This window comes from Carassius carassius, chromosome 33, assembly GCF_963082965.1.
Source record: "Carassius carassius chromosome 33, fCarCar2.1, whole genome shotgun sequence".
NCBI classification, from domain to species: domain Eukaryota; kingdom Metazoa; phylum Chordata; class Actinopteri; order Cypriniformes; family Cyprinidae; genus Carassius; species Carassius carassius.
The window spans coordinates 30,894,565-30,922,271 of record NC_081787.1 but is presented as its reverse complement, the minus strand read 5'-3'; the positions used below and the strand labels follow the sequence as shown (position 1 = coordinate 30,922,271).

The 27,707-nt window shown below is 40.2% G+C and overlaps 2 protein-coding genes across 2 annotated transcripts; both read right to left on the bottom strand.

Moving 5' to 3' along the window:
- Positions 1-676: 676 nt before the first annotated feature.
- Positions 677-10,794, bottom strand: LOC132114301 (uncharacterized). The gene is made up of 3 exons (XM_059522411.1): positions 10,777-10,794; positions 1,328-1,828; positions 677-1,178 (listed from the first exon to the last, which is right to left on the bottom strand). Exons 1-3 carry the CDS (start codon positions 10,792-10,794, stop codon positions 687-689), a joined length of 1,011 nt encoding a protein of 336 aa, XP_059378394.1. The 3' UTR covers positions 677-686.
- A 15,026-nt stretch (positions 10,795-25,820) lies between these two features.
- Positions 25,821-27,317, bottom strand: LOC132114378 (cysteinyl leukotriene receptor 1-like). The gene has a single exon (XM_059522479.1). It carries the CDS (start codon positions 27,306-27,308, stop codon positions 26,250-26,252), a length of 1,059 nt encoding a protein of 352 aa, XP_059378462.1. The 5' UTR covers positions 27,309-27,317; the 3' UTR covers positions 25,821-26,249.
- Positions 27,318-27,707: the final 390 nt, after the last annotated feature.

The following is a 27,707-nucleotide window of genomic DNA, read 5'->3' as shown; positions in this document are numbered from 1 at the left end:
TTATCCTGAAATCTCTTGCGTTTCTCTTCAATGGTTTGTTTTAAGTTCTTCTTCTACTGTGTTGTCTTGTATATCCCGAAAGCAACACATAATGCAGCAACTACAGACACAGCTGCCCCTGATACAGCAAACATTTCAGAAACTTCTTCATTATCTAAAATGAAATATAATGCTGAAAACATCACCCCAATCCCTCCAGCTATCATTGCTCCTCGAAGGGCAAAAATAGCAAGTCTGAGACCACTTTTAAACTCATTGGTGAGATCACTAATTTTCTTTAAATGCTTGTTGAATTCTGGAGGAATGTCCTTATGGAGTTTATTGAATTCCTCTTGGAGATGAATAGCATCCAATCTAAGAGGAAACAAAGTAGAAACATCAGGGATTTTCTATCCTTCATATCAAGCGAAAATCCATAAATATCATGAACGTCTCCGGTTACTTAACTGTAACCTTGTTCCCTGAGAAAGCGGAACGAGATGCTGCACTGCTCAGCGCATTGGGAACATATTTTATCGTGACCAGCTGTGAATATTGTGTATAACACGTCAATGAAATTGACCCGGCAGTAATATAGCCTTGGTCGTTTACGTCATCGGCGCGCCCCGCGACACGAGGCTATAAGTAGATGAGCCACACGTGCATCGTCAGGATAGAATGCACGTTATCGTCACGTTAGAATGGTATCAAATGGTGGGTACAAAGCCAGTGTACTGGCCTTGGGGGTCAGGGTATTTGTCCCTTATTTTCCATATACAGCAGCTGGGAATAACACGACGGTTACCCAGACCCAGTGACCCATGCTGCCAAAAGATGTATTGACGATAAGCAGCATACCTAAATTGTCTGTTATCATCTCCTGGTTCTATAACTTCAGCTACCACCAACATATCATTTCTGTAATCTCTGTGAATACACAAATAACCATCTTCCAGACAATACAGATCAAAATGTGCCAATTTGCTGATGCAGTAGTCCGGCCCCTGGCCACAGCATTTCCTTTCAGCGTCTGTGGCCATTTCCCTGCAGTTCCCACAGGTGCAGCATGGAAGAGCAGCGTTAGGTGGGGTTGTGCTGTCCAATGGAGGAAGTGCATCAAAAACTAATCCAGGATTCCGGGAGAAGACCTGGGTTGCTAGTGCTCGTAGCCTCACTTCACTCATGCCCTGAATGAGTCCCTAAGTAAACAAACCATAATAGAAAATGTGTTATTTACATTTGATTAAAAATAACAAAGATGCTAACATTGATTCAAATGGTGACTACTTATCACAATCCATAATTTTACTAGATTCTATCAATTGTGTAGCATATTCTGGAAACAAACCTCTGTCCGGACCCTTCGGTCAATTTGTATCATCTGAGCTCTGTTCTTTTCCTCTGCATCTCTGCCTCCTCTCCCTCTCCTTCCTCTGCTGCCAACTCCAGTACTTGGACCTGCATTATCTCCTCTTCCACCTCTCTGACCTCTTACACCGCTCTGGCCTCTTACACCTCTCTGGCCTCTTCCAGCTCTCTGGCCTCTGTCACCTGGTGCAGGGCTCACACCCTCTCCTTTTCCACCTGAAACATCTGCACTGTCTCTTCCAGCTCTCTGGCCTCTTCCACCTGGTCCATCTCCTCCCTCTAAATTCTCTCCTTCTCTCTGCTCTGTGTCTCCTGGACCAAGCCCTGCACGCTCTACTCTTGTCCCTCTCCCTTTTGCTCTTCTTTTCCTTTGTCTGCGCCTCCTCTTGCCTTCCCAGCTCTCATCAGCCTCACTTAGGACAGCGGGCACCTCATAACTGAGGTCTAAATCAGGCTGCAACAAGTGAGAGCAGTACAAATGCTAACTCAAAATAAACATTCTCTACCTTTTAGGCTATGTACTATGTTAGTGATGGTTTGGAAGCACTACAGTAGGTGCAATTCCAAGGAAAAATTACTTTTTCTAATGTCCATAACACTAATGAAAAGCACAGTGTAGCCTATGATGTGAATAATTTGGGCCATTTGGAACGTTTTGTAGCCTACTTGTTTTTCATGCAAGTTCTACAGCCAAAAATAATAGAATGTTATGTAATCTTTCACATCACATATTTTAGCGTTATAGACGTGTGCTGCAGGGTAAGTAAAAAAATACAGCTGGCCACTTTCACTTATAGCATCAGCTAAATGAATAGCTGTATCTTTGATATTGGTTACACAGTGATAGGCTTGTGCTTGTACTTACATTAATGACAGATAAATACCATTACAAGTTAGACTAACAGTTACCGTTCTGTCTGTCACGTACGAGCATACATCTTTACGATTATACTGTTACATACGAGCATACATCTTTACGATTATACTGTCACATACGAGCATACATCTTTACGATTATACTGTCACATATGAGCATACATCTTTACGATTATACTGTCACATACAAGCATACATCTTTACGATTATACTGTCACATACGAGCATACTGTACATCTTTACGATTATACTGTCACATACGAGCATACATCTTTACGATTATACTGTCACATACGAGCATACATCTTTACGATTATACAGTCACATACGAGCATACATCTTTACGATTATACTGTCACATACGAGCATACTGTACATCTTTACGATTATACTCTCACATACGAGCATACATCTATACGATTATACTGTCACATATGAGCATACATCTTTACGATTATACTGTCACATACGAGCATACATCTTTACGATTATACAGTCACATACGAGCATACATCTTTACGATTATACAGTCACATACGAGCATACATCTTTACCATTATACTGTCACATACGAGCATACATCTTTACCATTATACTGTCACATACGAGCATACTGTACATCTTTACGATTATACTGTCACATACGAGCATACATCTTTACGATTATACTGTCACATACGAGCATACATCTTTACGATTATACTGTCACATACGAGCATACATCTTTACGATTATACAGTCACATACGAGCATACATCTTTACGATTATACAGTCACATACGAGCATACATCTTTACGATTATACTGTCACATACGAGCATACATCTTTACGATTATACTGTCACATACGAGCATACATCTTTACGATTATACTGTCACATACGAGCATACATCTTTACGATTATACAGTCACATACGAGCATACATCTTTATGATTATACAGTCACATACGAGCATACATCTTTACAATTATATTGTCACATACGAGCATACATTTTTACGATTATACTGTCACATACGAGCATACATCTTTACGATTATACTGTCACATACGAGCATACATCTTTACGATTATACTGTCACATAAATCTTTCCGATTATACTGTCACATACGAGCATAAATCTTTACGATTATACTGTCACATATGAGCATAAATCTTTACGATTATACTGTCACATACGAGCATACATCTTTACGATTATACTGTCACATACGAGCATAAATCTTTACGATTATACTGTCACATACGAGCATACATCTTTACGAGCATACATCTTTACGATTATACTGTCACATACGAGCATACATCTTTACGATTATACTGTCACATACGAGCATACATCTTTACTATTATACTGTCACATACGAGCATACATCTTTACGAGCATACATCTTTACGATTATACTGTCACATACGAGCATACATCTTTACGATTATACTGTCACATACGAGCATACATCTTTACGATTATATTGTCACATACGAGCATAAATCTTTACGATTATACTGTCACATACGAGCATACATCTTTACGATTATGCTGTCACATACGAGCATACATCTTTACGATTATACTGTCACATACGAGCATAAATCTTTACGATTATACTGTCACATACGAGCATACATCGTTACGATTATACTGTCACATACGAGCATACATCTTTACGATTATACTGTCACATACAAGTTCAATACCTTTATTTGTCCCCCAGTGGGGCAATTAGTTTTACAGCATAGGAGCACACAAACTTACAAACACAAATACACATAGTATAATAAAATAAAAATAAATATAATGCACATTCTGATCAAATAAAATAATGTGTAAGCTACCTTACCCTCCTAGCATTTAGAAGAGAGACAGCAGACGGAACAAAGGAGTGTTTAAATCTGTTTGTTTTAGCAAATGGGAGTCTGAGCAATGAACCTGATGGTAGAAACTGAAACTGTAGATATAAAGGATGAGAGCAGTCAGTCAAGATAGAGTTTGCTTTCTTAAACAGCTGTTTTTCATAAAGATCCTGTAAAGTTTCTTGTGGAAGCCGTATAATTTTACTACTGACACTAACAACCTTGTTCAGTAAGTTCCTCTCTTTTACCCTCAAGGATTGAAACCAACAAACAAAAGAGAACGTAATAATAGACTCAATAAAAGAATGATAAAACAAAATCATCAAAGTAGAGTCAACCTGGAATTTAGATAGTTTTCTAAGACAAAAAAACGCTGCTGGCTTTTCTTATGGATCGAGTCAGTATTTTTCTTAAAAATCAGCTTGTTATCGAGGAAAGTGCCTAAGTACTTATAAGACTCTACCAATTCGACTATCTGACCATCAATCACTATAGTGTCAGGGGAAGGCTGAGCACGTCTTATGAGCATACATCTTTACGATTATACTTCCACATACGAGCATAAATCTTTACGATTATACTGTCACATACGAGCATAAATCTTTACGATTATACTGTCACATACGAGCATACATCTTTACGATTATACTGTCACATACGAGCATACATCTTTACGATTATACTGTCACATACGAGCATACATCTTTACGATTATACTGTCACATACGAGCATACATCTTTACGATTATACTGTCACATAGGAGCATACTGTACATCTTTACGATTATACTGTCACATACGAGCATACATCTTTACGATTATACTGTCACACACGAGCATACATCTTTACGATTAGACTGTCACATACGAGCATACATCTTTACGATTATAAAGTCACATACGAGCATACATCTTTACGATTATACTGTCACATACGATCATACATCTTTAAGATTATACTGTCACATACGAGCATACATCTTTACGATTATACTGTCACATACGAGCATACATCTTTACGATTATACTGTCACATTCGAGCATACATCTTTACGATTATACTGTCACATAAATCTTTCCGATTATACTGTCAAATACGAGCATACATCTTTACAATTATACTGTCACATACGAGCATACTGTACATCTTTACGATTATACTGTCACATACGAGCATACATCTTTACGATTATACTGTCACATACGAGCATACATCTTTACGATTATACAGTTACATACGAGCACACATCTTTACGATTATACAGTCACATACGAGCATACATCTTTACGATTATACTGTCACATAAGAGCATACATCTTTACTATTATACTGTCACATACGAGCATACATCTTTACGATTATACTGTCACATACGAGCATACATCTTTACGATTATACTGTCACATAAATCTTTCCGATTATACTGTCACATACGAGCATAAATCTTTATGATTATACTGTCACATATGAGCATAAATCTTTACGATTATACTGTCACATACGAGCATACATCTTTACGATTATACTGTCACATACGAGCATAAATCTTTACGATTATACTGTCACATATGAGCATACATCTTTACGATTATACTGTCACATACGAGCATACTGTACATCTTTACGATTATACTGTCACATACGAGCATACATCTTTACGATTATACTGTCACACATGAGCATACATCTTTACGATTAGACTGTCACATACGAGCATACATCTTTACGATTATACAGTCACATACGAGCATACATCTTTACGATTATACTGTCACATACGATCATACATCTTTAAGATTATACTGTCACATACGAGCATACATCTTTACGATTATACTGTCACATACGAGCATACATCTTTACGATTATACTGTCACATTCGAGCATACATCTTTACGATTATACTGTCACATAAATCTTTCCGATTATACTGTCAAATACGAGCATACATCTTTACAATTATACTGTCATATACGAGCATACTGTACATCTTTACGATTATACTGTCACATACGAGCATACATCTTTACGATTATACTGTCACATACGAGCATACATCTTTACGATTATACAGTTACATACGAGCACACATCTTTAAGATTATACAGTCACATACGAGCATACATCTTTACGATTATACTGTCACATAAGAGCATACATCTTTACTATTATACTGTCACATACGAGCATACATCTTTACGATTATACTGTCACATACGAGCATACATCTTTACGATTATACTGTCACATAAATCTTTCCGATTATACTGTCACATACGAGCATAAATCTTTACGATTATACTTTCACATATGAGCATAAATCTTTCCGATTATACTGTCACATACGAGCATACATCTTTACGATTATACTGTCACATACGAGCATAAATCTTTACGATTATACGGTCACATACGAGCATACATCTTTACGAGCATACATCTTTACGATTATACTGTCACATACGAGCATACATCTTTACGATTATACTATCACATACGAGCATACATCTTTACTATTATACTGTCACATACGAGCATACATCTTTACGATTATACTGTCACATATGAGCATACATCTTTACGATTATACTGTCACATACGAGCATACATCTTTACGATTATACTGTCACATACGAGCATAAATCTTTACGATTATACTGTCACATACGAGCATACATCTTTACGATTATACTGTCACATACCATCATACATCTTTACGATTATACTGTCACATACGAGCATAAATCTTTACGATTATACTGTCACATACGAGCATACATCTTTACGATTATACTGTCACATACGAGCATACATCTTTACGATTATACTGTCACATACAAGTTCAATACCTTTATTTGTCCCCCAGTGGGGCAATTAGTTTTACAGCATAGGAGCACACAAACTTACAAACACAAATACACATAGTATAATAAAATAAAAATAAATATAATGCACATTCTGATCAAATAAAATAATGTGTAAGCTACCTTACCCTCCTAGCATTTAGAAGAGAGACAGCAGACGGAACAAAGGAGTGTTTAAATCTGTTTGTTTTAGCAAATGGGAGTCTGAGCAATGAACCTGATGGTAGAAACTGAAACTGTAGATATAAAGGATGAGAGCACACAGTCAAGATAGAGTTTGCTTTCTTAAACAGCTGTTTTTCATAAAGATCCTGTAAAGTTTCTTGTGGAAGCCCTATAATTTTACTACTGACACTAACAACCTTGTTCAGTAAGTTCCTCTCTTTTACGCTCAAGGATTGAAACCAACAAACAAAAAAGAACGTAATAATAGACTCAATAAAAGAACGATAAAACAAAATCATCAAAGTAGAGTCAACCTGGAATTTAGATAGTTTTCTAAGACAAAAAATACGCTGCTGGCTTTTCTTATGGATCGAGTCAGTATTTTTCTTAAATGTCAGCTTGTTAATGAGGAAAGTGCCTAAGTACTTATAAGACTCTACCAATTTGACTATCTGACCATCAATCACTATAGTGTCAGGGGAAGGCTGAGCACGTCTTACGAGTATACATCTTTACGATTATACTGTCACATACGAGCATACATCTTTACGATTATACTGTCACATACAAGCATACATCTTTACGATTATACTGTCACATACGAGCATACATCTTTACGATTATACTGTCACATACGAGCATACATCTTTACGATTATACTGTCACATACGAGCATACATCTTTACTATTATACCGTCACATTCGAGCATACATCTTTACGATTATACTGTCACATACGAGCATAAATCTTTACGATTATACTGTCACATACGAGCATAAATCTTTACGATTATACTGTCACATACGAGCATACATCTTTACGATTATACTGTCACATACAAGCATACATCTTTACGATTATACTGTCACATACGAGCATACATCTTTACGATTATACTGTCACATACGAGCATACATCTTTACGATTATACTGTCACATACGAGCATACATCTTTACGATTATACTGTCACATACGAGCATACATCTTTACTATTATACCGTCACATTCGAGCATACATCTTTACGATTATACTGTCACATTCGAGCATACATCTTTACGATTATACTGTCACATAAATCTTTCCGATTATACTGTCAAATACGAGCATACATCTTTACGATTATACTGTCACATACGAGCATACTGTACATCTTTACGATTATACTGTCACATACGAGCATACATCTTTACGATTATACTGTCACATACGAGCATACATCTTTACGATTATACAGTTACATACGAGCACACATCTTTACGATTATACAGTCACATACGAGCATACATCTTTACGATTATACTGTCACATAAGAGCATACATCTTTACTATTATACTGTCACATACGAGCATACATCTTTACGATTATACTGTCACATACGAGCATACATCTTTACGATTATACTGTCACATAAATCTTTCCGATTATACTGTCACATACGAGCATAAATCTTTACGATTATACTGTCACATACGAGCATAAATCTTTACGATTATACTGTCACATACGAGCATACATCTTTACGATTATACTGTCACATACGAGCATAAATCTTTACGATTATACGGTCACATACGAGCATACATCTTTACGAGCATACATCTTTACGATTATACTGTCACATACGAGCATACATCTTTACGATTATACTATCACATACGAGCATACATCTTTACTATTATACTGTCACATACGAGCATACATCTTTACGATTATACTGTCACATATGAGCATACATCTTTACGATTATACTGTCACATACGAGCATACATCTTTACGATTATACTGTCACATACGAGCATAAATCTTTACGATTATACTGTCACATACGAGCATACATCTTTACGATTATACTGTCACATACGATCATACATCTTTACGATTATACTGTCACATACGAGCATAAATCTTTACGATTATACTGTCACATACGAGCATACATCTTTACGATTATACTGTTACATACGAGCATACATCTTTACGATTATACTGTCACATACAAGTTCAATACCTTTATTTGTCCCCCAGTGGGGCAATTAGTTTTACAGCATAGGAGCACACAAACTTACAAACACAAATACACATAGTATAATAAAATAAAAATAAATATAATGCACATTCTGATCAAATAAAATAATGTGTAAGCTACCTTACCCTCCTAGCATTTAGAAGAGAGACAGCAGACGGAACAAAGGAGTGTTTAAATCTGTTTGTTTTAGCAAATGGGAGTCTGAGCAATGAACCTGATGGTAGAAACTGAAACTGTAGATATAAAGGATGAGAGCAGTCAGTCAAGATAGAGTTTGCTTTCTTAAACAGCTGTTTTTCATAAAGATCCTGTAAAGTTTCTTGTGGAAGCCCTATAATTTTACTACTGACACTAACAACCTTGTTCAGTAAGTTCCTCTCTTTTACGCTCAAGGATTGAAACCAACAAACAAAAAAGAACGTAATAATAGACTCAATAAAAGAACGATAAAACAAAATCATCAAAGTAGAGTCAACCTGGAATTTAGATAGTTTTCTAAGACAAAAAATACGCTGCTGGCTTTTCTTATGGATCGAGTCAGTATTTTTCTTAAATGTCAGCTTGTTAATGAGGAAAGTGCCTAAGTACTTATAAGACTCTACCAATTTGACTATCTGACCATCAATCACTATAGTGTCAGGGGAAGGCTGAGCACGTCTTACGAGTATACATCTTTACGATTATACTGTCACATACGAGCATACATCTTTACGATTATACTGTCACATACAAGCATACATCTTTACGATTATACTGTCACATACAAGCATACATCTTTACGATTATACTGTCACATACGAGCATACATCTTTACGATTATACTGTCACATACGAGCATACATCTTTACTATTATACCGTCACATTCGAGCATACATCTTTACGATTATACTGTCACATACGAGCATAAATCTTTACGATTATACTGTCACATACGAGCATAAATCTTTACGATTATACTGTCACATACGAGCATAAATCTTTACGATTATACTGTCACATACGAGCATACATCTTTACGATTATACCGTCACATTCGAGCATACATCTTTACGATTATACCGTCACATACGAGCATAAATCTTTACGATTATACTGTCACATACGAGCATAAATCTTTACGATTATACTGTCACATACGAGCATACATCTTTACGATTATACTGTCACATACGGGCATACATCTTTACGATTATACTGTCACATACGGGCATACATCTTTACGATTATACTGTCACATACGAGCATACATCTTTACGATTATACTGTCACATACGAGCATACATCTTTACGATTATACTGTCACATATGAGCATAAATCTTTACGATTATACTGTCACATACGAGCATACATATTTACGATTATACTGTCACATACAAGCATACTGTACATCTTTACGATTATACTGTCACATACGAGCATACATCTTTACGATTATACTGTCACATACGAGCATACATCTTTACGATTATACTGTGACATACGAGCATACATCTTTACGATTATACAGTCACATACGAGCATACATCTTTACGATTATACAGTCACATACGAGCATACATCTTTACGATTATACTGTCACATACGAGCATACTGTACATCTTTACGATTATACTGTCACATACGAGCATACTGTACATCTTTACGAGCATACATCTTTACGATTATACAGTCACATACGAGCATACATCTTTACGATTATACAGTCACTTACGAGCATACATCTTTACGATTATACTGTCACATACGAGCATACATCTTTACGATTATACAGTCACATACGAGCATACATCTTTACGATTATACTGTCACATACGAGCATACATCTTTACGATTATACTGTCACATACGAGCATACATCTTTACGATTATACTGTCACATACGAGCATACATCTTTACGATTATACTGTCACATTCGAGCATACATCTTTACGATTATACTGTCACATAAATCTTTACGATTATACTGTCACATACAAGCATACATCTTTACGAGCATACATCTTTACGATTATACTGTCACATACGAGCATACATCTTTACTATTATACTGTCACATAAGAGCATAAATCTTTACGATTATACTGTCACATACGAGCATACATCTTTACTATTATACTGTCACTTACGAGCATAAATCTTTACGATTATACTGTCACATACAAGCATACATCTTTACGATTATACTGTCACATACGAGCATAAATCTTTACGATTATACTGTCACATACGAGCATACATCTTTACGATTATACTGTCACATACGAGCATACATCTTTACGATTATACTGTCACATACGAGCATAAATGTTTACGATTATACTGTCACATACGAGCATACATCTTTACGATTATACTGTCACATACGAGCATACATCTTTACGATTATACTGTCACATACGAGCATACATCTTTACGATTATACTGTCACATACGAGCATACATCTTTACGATTATACTGTCACATACAAGTTCAATACCTTTATTTGTCCCCCAGTGGGGCAATTAGTTTTACAGCATAGGAGCACACAAACTTACAAACACAAATACACATAGTATAATAAAATAAAAATAAATATAATGCACATTCTGATCAAATAAAATAATGTGTAAGCTACCTTACCCTCCTAGCATTTAGAAGAGAGACAGCAGACGGAACAAAGGAGTGTTTAAATCTGTTTGTTTTAGCAAATGGGAGTCTGAGCAATGAACCTGATGGTAGAAACTGAAACTGTAGATATAAAGGATGAGAGCAGTCAGTCAAGATAAAGTTTGCTTTCTTAAACAGCTGTTCCTTTTCAGGAACTCGAGCTGCGTCGAAACGCTTTTGGGGAACGTCCCTGATGAGACCGACTCTGAATATCGTGTGCAATCAGTCCATCGGAAAGGCGTGACGTCACGGGCGGGGTAACGTAGCGACCAGGAAGCTATAAAAGCATGTGCCGTGCAGCTGGCTTCAGCTTCGAATCTGTCAGCAAGCGCTCTGTGTGTGCATGTGCAAAAGTCTGTCCTGTTGGTCCTATTTATTGTTGTCTGTCCCTTAGCTTAAAAAGATCGCTAAAACAGCTCAATATGCCTAAGCAGAAGCAAAAGACCAAACATTTGAAGGGCGATTTCAAGCCGCGTTACAGACTGTGTGTTCCTCCCTGCACTCGCTACATTACGAGCGGGGATACACACAGGCTGTGCGTGGCTTGCCTGGGATCGAAGCACGCTGAGTCGGCTCTCGAGGGGGCCGGCTGCCCGCATTGCGAACGTTTGCCAATGCGGACGCTTCGATCCCGGAGGGCTCTCTTCGAGGAGGGAGCCTTCACCAGCGTTCCTCGCGGTGCTGGCCCCGCTTCTGCCGAGGCAGAGCGGCTGCTGCACTCGTGGGGTTCGCAGGTGGATCTGTCAGAAGGAATGGAGACGGGCCAGTCCTTATCTCCTTCCTCATCTGCCAGATCCGGCGCCCAAGCCCTGGGTTCGGAAGCACGCTCGTCGGTTTCTTCCCCCCAGGGTGAGGGATCAGCTCTTCACCTCTCGTCCTCTGAGGAGGTCGATGTGGAGACTGTTGTTGGGGATTCGCCACCCCTGTCGCCCCAGTATGAGGAGCTTTTGGAGGTGGTCACGCGGGCAGTAGATAAATTGAAAATCGACTGGCCTGCTGAAAAACAGTCTGAGCCGCAGAGAAGCAAGTTAGACGAACGCTTTCTGCGGCCGAAGCAACCACCTCCACGTCGGAGCCTTCCGTATTTTCCCGATCTCCATGATGAGTTATCGAGATCGTGGAATCACCCGTATTCGACCCGCCTCTTTGGCCCTGATTCACTATATTATGGCAACGTGATGGGGCTGGGAGAGCGTGGTTATAGAGCGATGCCACGGGTTGAACAGACGCTCGCGGGCTATCTGTCACCCGGTTCGGCCTCGTCTCTAAAGGCTCCGACATTGCCCACTAAGCCGCTTAGAGTTACATCATCGCTAGTGGGCAAAGGTTATGTGGCAGCAGGTCAGGCTGGGGCGTGCCTTCATACTATGGCAGTCCTGCAAGCTTATCAGGCTGACCTGCTGAGAGATGTCGATGAGGGGGAGGGGATTAAGTCTGAAGAGATTGAAGAACTCAGAAAGACCGCTGATCTCTCCCTCCGCGCCACTAAGGAGACCGCTCGCGCAATTGGGCGGTCTATGGCAGCCTTAGTGGCCGCGGAGAGGCATTTGTGGCTGACCCTGTCAGAAATTAAAGAACGAGACAGGGTCTGCCTCCTGGACGCCCCGCTTCAAGCCTCGGGCCTGTTCGGCGACACAGTTAATACTGTCGTCGACAGGTTCCAGGAGGCGCACAAGCAGGCAGCGGCGTTCCAGAGTTTCCTCCCTCGTCGCTCTCGTGGTGCATCTGGGCGGGAGATGACCACGCCACATACCGGCTCCTCACACCGGGAAGCGCAAAAGCAGAGCGTCGCCACTCGTGCTCCCCCACGTCGGGGCCGAGGGCAACGACGCTCTGAGTCGGGGGCTTCTAGGGCGAAAACCGATTTAAGATCTGTCATCGAAGCCCGGAAGTCCTCGACGAAAAGATCCTGACGCCAGGATCCAGAGGGTAGCCCCTGCTGGGGTAGAGCGCGGTTCACCTCATTACACGGTGCCCGTCTCACCTCAGTACCCTCAGGAGGTCGGTCTGCCAACCCTGCCAGAGCTTCAGGGCGCAGCGGCCTCCAGCGAGCGCCACTCCCAGTTACTTCCGCCCGTGAGCGTAGCGGAGCTGGGATGCTCGCCGCCCCTTCGGGGGCCTCTTGCACCAGAGGTCAGTCTCGAGAGACTGATTTCCTTAGTAGATTATTTAGCAGCATGGAAGCTACTGCCAAATGTATCTCAATGGGTCCTGCGTACAATAGAAAGAGGCTATTGCATTCAGTTCGGTCATCCACCACCGAAGTTCAACGGGGTTACACCGACTGTGGTCGGCCCCCAGCAGGCTCTGGTTATGGAACAAGAAGTGAATACCCTATTAAGGAAGGAGGCCATCGAGGTGGTCCCTCCTCTAGACAGGGAATCCGGATTTTACAGCCGGTATTTCATAGTTCCAAAGAAGGATGGGGGGTTGCGTCCGATCTTAGACTTGCGTCTCCTGAACCGCTCAGTTATGTCACTGAAGTTCAAGATGCTCACTGTCAACCAGGTTGTAGCTCAAATCAGATCCGAGGACTGGTTTGTCACAATAGATCTCAAAGACGCATACTTCCACATATCCATCCTTCCACAACACAGGAAGTTTCTGAGGTTCGCTTTCGGGGGCAAAGCTTATCAATATCGAGTACTTCCCTTTGGCCTCGCACTCTCACCCCGCACGTTCAGGAAATGTATGGATGCGGCTCTGGTATCCCTCCGTATGCAGGGCATCCGCATTTTAAATTATATCGACGATTGGTTGATCCTAGCTCAATCAGAGCAGATGGCGGCTCGACATCGAGATGTCGTTCTCGCACACATGGGGGAGCTGGGTTTGAGACTAAACGCCAAGAAGAGTGTACTTTCTCCAGTTCAGAGAACCACCTATCTAGGCGTAGTGTGGAATTCGACCACGATGCAGGCACGCTTGTCTCTTGCTCGGATCGAGTCGATCCTCACATCAGTCGAGAGAGTCAAAGAAGGCCAGTCACTCACTGTCAAACAATTCCAGAGATTGTTAGGGCTGATGGCAGCTGCGTCCAACGTGATACCTTTTGGCCTGCTGTACATGAGACCCCTACAGTGGTGGCTCAAGTCCAAGGGCTTTTCCCCGAGGGGAAATCCACGTCGAGTTATCAAGGTCACGCGGCGGTGCCTTCGTGCCTTAGACATGTGGAGGAAACCTTGGTTCTTGAATCAGGGCCCGGTGCTGGGAGTTCCTTGTCGCCATGTAACGCTAGCGACAGATGCGTCCCTCACCGGTTGGGGTGCGGTCATGAGCGGCCACCCTGCCCGCGGTCTGTGGAGTGGTCGCCATCTAACATGGCACATCAATTGCCTAGAGATACTAGCGGTCTATCGAGCATTGAAATATTTCCTCCCAGACCTGAGAGGTCACCATGTGTTGGTGCGCACCGACAACACATCAGTGGTCTCTTATATCAATCACCAGGGGGGTCTGCGTTCGCGCCCCTTGTACAAGCTGGCACACCAGATCCTTCTATGGTCCCAGGGCAAGCTCCTCTCGATCAGAGCAGCGTATATTCCTGGGAGATTGAATGTGGGAGCAGACATACTGTCGAGACAGGGGCCGAGGCCCGGGGAATGGATGCTTCACCCCGAGGTGGTGAAGCACATATGGAGAGTATTTGGTACAGCCCAGGTGGACCCCTTTGCGACTCAGGAGACATCGCAATGTCCCCTCTGGTTCTCTCTAGTTCATCCAGCTCCTCTGGGACTGGACGCTATGGTACAGACCTGGCCGAGGCTTCGTCTGTACGCTTTTCCCCCTATCGCTCTGCTCCCGGGAGTTCTGGCGAGAGTACGCTGGGACGGGATCCGTCTACTACTAGTAGCCCCGTTCTGGCCGGGCCGAGTATGGTTCTCAGATCTAGTCTCGCTCTTCGACGGCTCTCCGTGGGAGATACCGATCAGGACAGACCTACTCTCACAGGCGCAGGGCACGATAATTCACCCTCGCCCGGAGTTGTGGAAGCTCTGGGTGTGGCCCCTGAGGGGGCACAGCTATTAGCAGCTGGTCTCTCAACCGAGGTTGTTGAGACCCTACTCCAATCCAGAGCTCCCTCTACGAGGAAACTGTACGCCCTGAAGTGGAAGCTCTTCACTTCATGGTGCAGAGACCGCCAGCTTGACCCAGCAGACTGCCCAGTTGGTACAGTTCTGGAGTTTTTAAAAGCCAGGCTCTCTGCGGGGTTATCCCACTCCACCTTAAAGGTTTTCGTGGCGGCCATAGCTGCTTTCCACGTCCCTTTCAATGGTCAGTCAGTGGGTAGACACCCCCTAGTTACACGTTTCCTCCGCGGTGCGCTGAGGCTGAGACCTCCAGTACGATCCCGTGTTCCCCCCTGGGATTTGGTTGTGGTTCTAGAGGCTCTTTGTAAAGCTCCATTCGAGCCAATACAAGATATCTCAGATAGACATCTGACACTTAAAACTGCCCTGTTACTGGCAATCACCTCACTAAAGAGAGTTGGAGATCTTCAGGCCCTTTCGGTGGCCCCTACCTACTTAGACTTTGCCCCTGGTATGGCCAAAGCATTCTTATACCCTCGAGCGGGTTACGTTCCGAAGGTTCCCTCTGTTACACCACAACCTATCGTACTGCAGGCCTTCTGTCCTCCTCCCTTTCGGGAGCCAGACCAAGAGAAGCTAAACTGTATGTGTCCAGTGCGAGCACTGGACGCATACGTCCACAGAGCTGCCCTGTGGAGAAAATCAGACCAATTGCTTGTTTGCTACGGTCCTTCTAACAAGGGTTCTCCTGCCACCAAGCAGACCCTTAGTCGTTGGATAGTCGAGGCTATCAACGTCTCCTATGAGTCCTCTGGTCTTCCCCCTCCTTTGGGGGCCAAGGCTCACTCTACTCGGAGTATGGCGGCCTCCAAGGCCTTCTCAGCAGGTGTGTCCCTCTTGGACATCTGCAACGCTGCGGGGTGGTCCACACCCTCCACATTTTTCCGATTTTACGATCTTGACATGCGAGCCACGCCGGGCTCTTCTGTTCTCTCGTCTTAGCTGTGCTCTTTTGACTACACACTAGGCAGGGATTTGGAAGTCTGGCAGCGTGGGCACATCGTTCCCCAAAAGCGTTTCGACGCAGCTCGAGTTCCTGAAAAGGAACATCTCAAGGTTACGTATGTAACCCTAGTTCCTTGAAGGAACGAGACGCTGCGTCGCAGAGCCATACTCCCGGCACCCCTGCCGGCGCTTGCTTCCCTACTCGAAGCTGAAGCCAGCTGCACGGCACGTGCTTTTATAGCTTCCTGGTCGCTACGTCACACCGCCCGTGACGTCACGCCTTTCCGATGGACTGATTGCACACGATATTCAGAGTCGGTCTCGTCAGGGACGTTCCCCAAAAGCGTTTCGACGCAGCGTCTCGTTCCTTCAAGGAACTAGGGTTACATACATAACCTTGAGACGTTTTTCATAAAGATCCTGTAAAGTTTCTTGTGGAAGCCCTATAATTTTACTACTGACACTAACAACCTTGTTCAGTAAGTTCCTCTCTTTTACCCTCAAGGATTGAAACCAACAAACAAAAGAGAACGTAATAATAGACTCAATAAAAGAACGATAAAACAAAATCATCAAAGTAGAGTCAACCTGGAATTTAGATAGTTTTCTAAGACAAAAAAGACGCTGCTGGCTTTTCTTATGGATCGAGTCAGTATTTTTCTTAAATGTCAGCTTGTTATCGAGGAAAGTGCCTAAGTACTTATAAGACTCTACCAATTCGACTGTCTGACCATCAATCACTATAGTGTCAGGGGAAGGCTGAGCACGTCTTACGAGCATACATCTTTAAGATTATACTGTCACATACGAGCATACATCTTTACGATTATACAGTCACATACGAGCATACATCTTTACGATTATACAGTCACATACGAGCATACATCTTTACGATTATACTGTCACATTCGAGCATAAATCTTTACGATTATACTGTCACATACGAGCATAAATCTTTACGATTATACTGTCACATACGAGCATACATCTTTACGATTATACTGTCACATACGAGTATACATCTTTACGATTATACTGTCACATACGAGCATACATCTTTACGATTATACTGTCACATACGAGCATAAATCTTTACGATTATACTGTCACATAAGAGCATAAATCTTTACGATTATACTGTCACATACGAGCATACATCTTTACGATTATATTTAACTAATGACAATTAGTATTTTTTTTAAATACATAATTACTTATCAAAATATCTCTCATGAAGCATAAACATAATTAACAGAAAACAGAAAACTTACTGTGTACGTCTGTTCGTCACCTGCCATTGGAAGCTCAATGAAGCAGCCTACGTTTCTGCTGAATCCTACAGCTTATCTGGCAACCTCGAGTCAGGGGGGAGGGGATACACCGCTCTGCAGTATTTTTATAGTGATTGCAGTACCAGTTTAGGCCACAATCCTACATACAGCTCCTTTAAGTTAAGTTAAATGGTTACGTTTGGTTGTGTTCATCTGTTATGTTATTTTATGCAATTAATAAATTGTTCAATTTTATTTTCTATTATTCTCACTTGCAGAACTCCTTTTGTTGTATTAATTTTATGTAATTTTTTGCAAATAATAAATTAATATAAATATTTTAATAAAATAAATTATGTTCACTTGCATGACATACTTCTTGTTGTCTATTATACACACTAGAACCACACACCCCACTGGACTGAAGGCCTATATGTGAGACATGTTTTTAAATTTGTGAGTGTTACAGTCAACTCCTAAAACTTCACGCAGTATAATAGCACATGCAAATCAGACAATCAAACATGAGGAGAAAGAGCTCATTTTATTGAGTAGGCTAATGCCTTAAGCAGCTGTGCTAAGAAACGTGATTTGTGAAAGCACAGTTGTAATGAAAATAATGGAAAGTGTTTTAATTACAGAACATAAATCAATATCTTCATGACAGTAGCTCGCACAAAGCAGACACATTGCGACACCTACTGGTGTCTGTAATCGTTTTGAACTGCCCTTGATTTTAAACTTCGTTTAAATTATTAACGTTACATGGAGGACTGAGAACCTTCACATATGTCGTTTTTGATTGTATTATAAACAAACTACTATCACTATTAGTTAACTAGCCTGTTCAATACATTTCTATTAACACTGTATAACGTGAGCAAGGTAACAGCGTGTCCATGGGCTTTTTGAAAATAGATATGATGCGTTAGGATAAAATTATATTTGAGGACCAACACAAGTTTTACGAGGGTGTCAATCGAATGGCAAAGACGAGATAGGGACTGATTTTGATTTTGATGGCGGAATCCCAATCTCCCTCATTATTAGTAACGTTATTAGGCCTACGCATGACGTCACGTAGGAATTCACGTTGAATCGATGTCAGTTCGCTGTCCATTACGGTGGAAACCACATTAAATATAAATTTAATTATATAATATGGCGCTAACAGTAACAACTCTGCACACACAATAAGTTCTTAGGTTAACCTATATTACCAACTGTATTGAGCCAAACAATGCGCTCATTAAACGTGACTGGTGATGTCTGGATAGGCACGATATTAAATAGCTGTAATAAAGTACTGTTGCTAACATATTTATTCCGGTCCAGGTTTATATAAGGCTATTTATTAATTGATTTTTCTTCTTCTAACGTTACTCTGGTATAACGTTAGCGCTGTATATTATGACCGTTCTAAAAGCTTGGCTTTTATATTGATAGGCCATATTTACTATTACTTCCGGGTCACGTGACCAACCTGTCTGTATTTCAATGTAGATCTTCAAACGAAAAAATGGAAAAAAGAATTTCAAAAAACCAAAATCGGACCGTTATTTGATTTTGGTTTTGTCATTTTTCGTTTCAGAACCAAAAACGGGGGAACGGCTCTTTTTTTACCATTTCTTTGTTTTTGGTTTGAAACGACAAACGAAAAACAGGTGGTTTCTCGTTATTTTGTTTTGTGTTTCAAACGAAAAAACAAACTATCAAAACCTACACGGACCCTTCTTGAAAGTGATTTCATAGCGATAAACATCTCATGTCAGTGACGCTAGAGGCGCTTGATCACGCTTCAGTTTTTGACGCTTTGGGAGTGAGAATGGGTTGACGCACAGCGTGTGATGCACGTGGTGGGAGTGGAGGCGCTGTATATTAATTATGTATTATTATTATCTAGGTTTTTTTCGGTTATTATTTCGAAGCTGTGTTGATTTGCTGTTTATTGATATTTTTTAAACTATAAGGCTATAATCTATCAACATTTATTTAGATGTTATTATTGTATTCATTCATTTCTTTATTTTAATTATATTATTTCGGTCTTATTACCGGTGAAATATTACAGTAAGTCAGAACACGTGCCGAGCGGAGCTCATTCTAAGCCCATTAGCCACAATCCAACGCGGACATTCATATCACAGAATCTGACAGCGATCAGCGGCTCATCAGCGACAGCATTTTTAAGCCACCTTTACAATAACCTTAATAAAAACTTTAGAGTCTAAAGTAAAAAATAAAAAAAAAAGATCTGTAGGCCTATCTCTTCTAGTTTATTTATTTATTTATTTTTTTTGGTTCTTTTTATTTAAACTATATTGTTTCTAAATGTGAAAATGTGTTACAGTTATGTGTCAAGGACTTGATATTGAATTCTGTAGTTTAAAAAAAATCTAGGCCTTTGAAAAAAATAAAAACCAATAAAAAAGTAAAAAAAGAACCATTGTGCAAAAAAGTTTTAATATGTGTTTTTGTCACCAGCAATACAGTATGTTGCTCAGTTTTGTTGCAGTAAGTTAATCTCCGGTTTTTTAAAAAAGTTTCAGTGAGTTTCTTCTGTTGTCCTGTGGAAAAAAAAATTAATCAGAAAATATCGTGCTGATGCACGAAAGATGCCTCCAATTGTAATGCATTAGTTTATAAAACGTGCTACAATCACGAAAATAACGAAATAAACGTGTCCCTGCCACGAATAAATAGATTAAATTACGTGACCAAATCACGAACTGCCGTGAGACTGGGTATCCGTGTGTGCACCACGGAAGATGAGTGTCATTGACTTGCGTTAGAGTTATCCGTGATCTCAGCACAGACTCACTCCATGCTCCTATCACAGATTCTAGTTAGGCTAACATAATCGAAGTGAATTTGTATGATGGCAGGACAATGCAATAGTTACAATAACAGTCAGGTTGGTCATGGTATTTGGTGTTGGAAAATAAATACTTCAAATGTTGTGTTTCCAGATGAGATAGCATGTCCATTGAGTGAGGTCTGTACTCCATCACTGAAACGACTACCCTTGTGTGGACCACGGAAGATGAGTGCCATGGACTTGCTTTAAGGCTGGCGTACACGGTGCGATTTTTGCTGTCGTACTAGTTCGCATGCGATTTTTTTCAATCGTGTGGAAATCGCGTATGCTCGTATGATCGCGGCTCGTATCATTTGCGATGAATTACGAGCCGAGCAGAGTGGCTTACGAGCACCTCGACCTCCCGATCATTTTTAAACATGTCTAAAAAGTTTGTGAGCTATCGGTTTGAATTCGTGACATGTGTGCGGTTGAACGAGCCGATTTGTTGATTTATCTGAAGTTGACCAATCACGAACTAGGAAAACCACAGAAGAAAATAGACAAAGACGGCAGCGCCACGCGAATGTGGACTATTGACCAGGAGGATGAACTCGCTGAAATCTGACATGAACAGCAACGTGTACCATGCTTTTTAGTTTTCCCTCTCTCTCACACACGCATATGTAGTTTACAGGGACTCTCAATAGACGTAACGGTATTCTATACTGTATATCCCCATACACTACCTCTACCCATCACGGAAAATGCATGTTTAAAATTTCTATTAAACACCGTATAGTATTTTTTTAAAGCCATTTGGTTTACGAGGGCACAGGAATTGTCCTCACAAACCATGTTTACATTGTAATACCTATTTCAGATATTTATAAACCATATACAAGAACACACACACACACACAGGGTGACCAAACGTCCCGGTTTCCTATCGCTGAAAAATAACCTGTAAGTTACGTGTAGGAAACAGTCACGGCGCGTATCAATATTTTATATGCAGTTATGAGAGAGGGAGAGCAGTTATATTAGGTGTGTTTGACTTGAAGCAGCGCTGCACAGAATGATCACCTGTATGACATCAAAGTACCGCGAGAGCGATTCGAATGCTTTGGATATGTGTGCTCTCTTATCGCTCTCGCGGTACTTTAATGTCATACAGTGATCCTTCTGTGTGTGCAGCGGTGCTTCAAGACGAACGCGTCTATCAACTTCATGCGATTGCTTCTGGAATTCGCAGGTTGTAAAATCGTGTCGTATATCATCTCGTCCGTACGATTTTCAGATAAACTCACTCGTGCCGTGTGCGTGGACATACGATCTTCCGACCATCCGAATTCGCACCGTGAACGCCAGCCTAGAGTTATCCGTGATCTCAGCACAGACTCACTCCGTGCTCCTATCACAGATTTTAGTTCTGACTATAGCCAAAATGTGTGTAAAACGCCATCAAACTGGATATTATGATGACAGGACGAGAAAAAATTTCAAGTTAATTACATGCCTTTGCAACAGAGTCGACGAAAAGCTTTTAAGTTCCTAAACAAGCCAGCAACATTACAACATCCAGTGAGTGAGATCAGGTTGTTGAGGTCCGTGGTGCCATCACGGGACTTTGGTGAAACAAACTGAATTTTTATGATGACAGGACAATGCAATAACTACAATAAATGTCTGGTTAACGTCATTATGGCATTTGATGTTGGAAAAGAAACAAATACTTCAAATGTTGCGTTTCCAAATGAGAAAGCACGTCCGTTGAGCGAGTTCTGTACTCCGTAATTGAAAAGGGTATCAGTGTGTGGACCACGGAAGGTCAGTGTCATTGACTTGCGTTGGAGATATATCCGTGGCCGCGTCACGGAATTTGGGGCAATTCCGTGATGGCTTCACGGATTTTGAGTTAAGGGCCTGTGGACATTTCACGGAATTCTGTGAGACCAGGTTAACATTGTAAAGGTAATATTGCTGTAGTTCATAAGTAATCACCTGTCAAAAATGTGTGCTATTCCGTTATTGTGAACCGCTCTGTATCAGTCTGAAGAACTTTTACACAAGTTACAAGCGTTTTCCAGTGGTTAGATCAGCACATTACAGTTCAGATGACAACAGTTTGCCGTAAAATTACCATACGCATAGTTAACTTATTTTTCAGTAAGATACCATTGACATGTTTTAAAACAACGGTGAACTCTGAAATGTCAGTCATCCGCTTGCCTGATTCAAGTCTCATCCCATATATTCACACTTCAATTCCATATATTCAGTCTTTCATTCAATATATTCAAACTTTTAGTCCATATATTCAGAATTCCATCCCATACAGTATATTCAAACTGTCATTACATATATTCAGGCTTTAATTTAATATTTTCAGAGTTCCAATCATATATATTCATGCTTAAATTCAATCAATTCAAGTTTTATTCCATAAATTCCGATTTCCAATCCATATACTCAAACTTCATATTATAAATACCATAATTTCATGAACAGCATGTTATAAATATGTGTACATATCAGGTACATATATATGTGTCTGTGTGTGTGTATGGCATGTTTATCAGTGATAAGACCAATTTTTCATTCATTCATCTCAAGTATGGATTATCATATGACATAATATTTTCAATTTTGTAAAAGGGAAACTCAGCTCTAAAGGAATGAATAATTGTATATACAGGGAATGTTGACAGTATCACTGTCTTAGGACTGATACAAATAATCATCCATCTATTGATCAATGGACCTTTAAGACATACATGAACAAATGCACTTCTCTTTAAATACCAATGGTCTTTATTAATTTATTCTTGTACATGTAGAATAATCTAACACAGACACATGCATTCACACATTCAAAAATGTAGAAAGAAAGAAAGGATGGTTTTGAGGAAAGTGAAAGAATGAAATCCTAACTTTCTAGCAACATGCAGTTTCTTAGACCTAACCTGAATGAACCATCCATCATTATTTTAGCCCTGTCATTGAGTTATCAATGAGTCTATGAAACGTTATATCAATACACCAGTTCAGCTAGAATCTGAATGCAATATTTACATATCTTGGGTTGCATCTTTGAATGGGGATACCCTTTTGTTACATCATTCTGTGAAAGGGGTTTCCCAGGTTTGCTCATTTGTTGGAGGTTTTGGTCACATCTGGAGTAAAGTCTTGGGAAGTCATGGACGATGACTGAGTCTCATAGGGAGGTTTAAGTTTGAGGTGAGGAAAGACAACATAACCTAACTTGGAAAACAAGGCTCAGAAAGGAAAATAAACTAAAGTAAATGAAAGGAAAGTAAAATGAGACTAGAATGGATGGCTGATGATGCTGAATTTTGGGCTAGTCCGAGACTCAGACTAGAGTTGGTTTCTCTGACTATACTGATTATTCATTCATGTCATGAGTTTTACCATGATCTTCTCCACTCACATTATTAGCTATGTTAGGTAGGGGTGTCAAAATGAATCGTTTCTACAATGCATCGCGATGAGGACAATTCGGTATCGGTTCAGTAATAGACCATATAATGACCTGATGCTTTTCTGACGTTATTTGTTGAGGTACTATTCATTAGGCACATTCGGCTTGAAGCGCAGCTGCGCTTCATCATCAAATACCACGAGAGCGATAAGAGAGCAGATGGATCCTTATGATTTTTTAAATCACTCTTGCCATTGATGTCATACACTGATCATTCTGTGCAGCACCACTTCAAATCGAACACACCTAATGGTAGAGGGATGCGAGACGCGAGTGTAATTTATAAAATATTCTCCAACTATAAAAGTGTACATCTGGGCACATTTTGGCTTTTCTGAACAACTTGGTAAGCACGACCTGGAGAAGACACATGACATGTCATGCACAATAAAATGCAGGTGGGAATACCACTTACTTGAGAAACCACGTCAGGTACAGTTCACATATCTGACTGCTTGTGTTTATTGACAAAAGTGTAAACATGTAAATTAAAATTGAAGATGCAGAGTTATCTGCTCTCTGTAGCATTTGCGGTACTTTGAAGTCACACACCGATCGGTCTGCAAAGTGCCACGCAGTTCGAACTACTATCTTCTTAGTTACATAGCTCCTAATTTTCCTGCTTTTGCAGTGTAGAATTGAGTCATTAATTCTGTAATGAGAAAATGACCCATTTTACAGAGAAATTAGTAATATTTGGGGAAATTCACAAACTTACCAAACATCACATCTTGGAGATCCACAGTGCTGTAGAGTTTAGCTCAAACCCTAATTAAATACACCTGAACCAACTAATAAATCTCCTCAGGACCACTTGAAAATTACATTGTTTTGAAGCAGGTTATTAATAAACTTTGCAAGAGAGTGGGCAGGGTTGAAGACCTCTGTTATACACTATTTAAAATTACTCAAAGTAATGGAATGAACAGTGAGTGATTGAAACATGAAAGTCAAACGTGTGTTACACATATAACATAGAATTATGCAATTCAATTGTATTTAAATGTAAGACCTCTTAATATTGTTTGGAATGAGCTGGTGCATTTAGATATGTAAAGATAGTCACTATGCTACTTGGAGAGTGGTTTGAAGAGGAATTCAGTCCTGTGTTCAAGGTCAGAAAGATCAAAAGGGGTTCAAGCTCTCTGTGTTGAGGGGAATCAACTTCCTTTTTGACTTAAAGAAGTAGTCAGTTTGTCATGTCTTCAGACACATTTGTCTTGGGTTGACTGCCTAAAAATGACAATGTTACAGGACATTTTCCTAAATGATATGATTGTCTATGGAGGAGTAATCAGTTGTAGCCCAGACCTGCTGGTGCCACATTGACAGTGTCTCCCATTTTATGGTCCTTGAAGTGCTAATTCTGGCCTCTCGCGCTTCTTGCACTTTTTCTGCAGAGTTTTGATTAAGTCATGATTAAGAATATATTTCACAATGAATACAGTATGCAGAATGCAGTCTGTTTATATGATGTTTGTGTTAATGTGTCTTCTGAAATCAATAATTAACAAATACAGATTTAATCTGTAAGTTAATCCAATAAACACTTACTATGGGGTTCAGTTATACGTATTATGAAATGTGTTTTAAAAATGTCTATATTTCTAGTGTATGTTTTTAATGGCAAATGTATTCTCAAAATTCTTGATATGTATATTTTCTTGCTTGTTGTAATCAGAACCATACATAAGATCTAGAGTTCTGTTTTACAGTCTTAATACTCAAATGTAGTACAGAAGAACCTCTTCTTCTTTTTCTTCTTTTTCTTAATACTACTTTGAATGAATAACTTTTATTTTGTCTCAATAAATATGCTTTTGCCTTGACAGAGATTCAGCATTTCCATTGCCTCTAGCCAAGTTTGTTTGAACCATTGCAGTTTTGCAATTCACTCTCCTCCACAGGTGGGGAGCTTTGGACGGCACGGCGGCCTTTGTGAGTTCCAATTAAGTTTCCAGAAACCCTTCGGAAGGTCGATAGTCGATGACGAAAGTTCTCTCCAGAGAAAAAGTAGAGCATTGGGTCAAAGCATGAGTTAGCAGCAGCGAGGCAGAGGGTGATGACCACAGACTTCTGCATGTAGATAGTATCTTTGCAGTTAGCATTTTCACGGTTTTTAAAGTGGAGATGCACTGTGCGTTGTATATGATAGGGCATGAAACTAACCAAGAAAGCCAGCATCACCACAATAATCATCCGAATGGCTTTGTCACGAGTGTAACGCTGCTTGTTAGCACTGTTAGTGTTTCTAAGTAGAGTGCGCAAGATGCCAGCGTAACACAGCAAGATGACCAGGAAGGGAATAATAAAACCCACAACCAGGGAAAAGTAATTCAGCATGATAAGTTTATCCAGGCTTTTGGGCGTTTCTGGTGGTTCAAAACATTTTGTTTTGTTAGACTTTGGATCAGTATGCTGTCCGGAGAGGAGGAAGGGTGAACTGGTGGTGCAAATGAAGACCCAAATGCACACACAAACTATCCATGCCTTCTTCTCGGTGGCTAGCCTCAGGTTCTGCACCGGGAACACGATTGCTAGAAAGCGAGTAAAACTCATTGCCATCATGAAGAAGACGCTGCAGTAGAGATTGACATACAGTGCATAGGAACTCAAACGGCAGAGAAAGTCCCCCAGGTTCCACTGCCCTTTGTTGACGTAGTAAAGCACCCGTAGTGGCAGAGTGCTGACACACAACAGGTCTGACACAGCCAAGTTGAGCATGTAGATGTGGAAAGATGATTTCTGACGGTAGGTACGAAGGAGCACGTACAAAGCGAAGCCATTGCCTATCAGCCCTAAAACGGTGATTATAGAATATGCCGTTGAATAGACTTGGTTACGAAAGTCATCGATTGATGCACACACTTGTGTATTATTAACCGTTGAAAGTGTTATGTCAGATGGACCCATTCTTGCACTGGTGCCTGAAATATGAAAGAAACAAAGAAATATAAATATTCAGTTCCTATAACATATTGATAGACTTTTCCTAATACAAATCTGTACTGTATTTCCAAAGAAATAATCTTGCTGTACAAATGAACCAGAAAAAAAGTTATATTTGTGTAAAAACTTTGTTTCAAACCTTTGCTGCAGAAGTTAATTTCTAGTAGATCATATCTCTACACTAAATTAACGTCAAGTCTTAAACATTTTATCTAAGCATAAACCACACAGTGTCTCTTACATGAGTACATGATCTACATTTAATCGAGCGCAGCGTTAGTTCAGTCAGGCCACGGAGGCATAGGCTGTGACCAGCTGATGTGGTCAGCTGTCAAATCGCTCCAATCATCGCCCAAAGTTGTA

Bases quoted from the DNA above. Each gene is read 5' to 3' on its own strand.
- LOC132114378 (XM_059522479.1), bottom strand. From the start codon at position 27,308: ATGGGTCCATCTGACATAACACTTTCAACGGTTAATAATACACAAGTG.
- LOC132114301 (XM_059522411.1), bottom strand. The intron at 1,179-1,327 runs GTTTGTTTCCAG...TTGTTTACTTAG, and splicing joins ACCGAAGGGTCCGGACAGAG to GGACTCATTCAGGGCATGAG.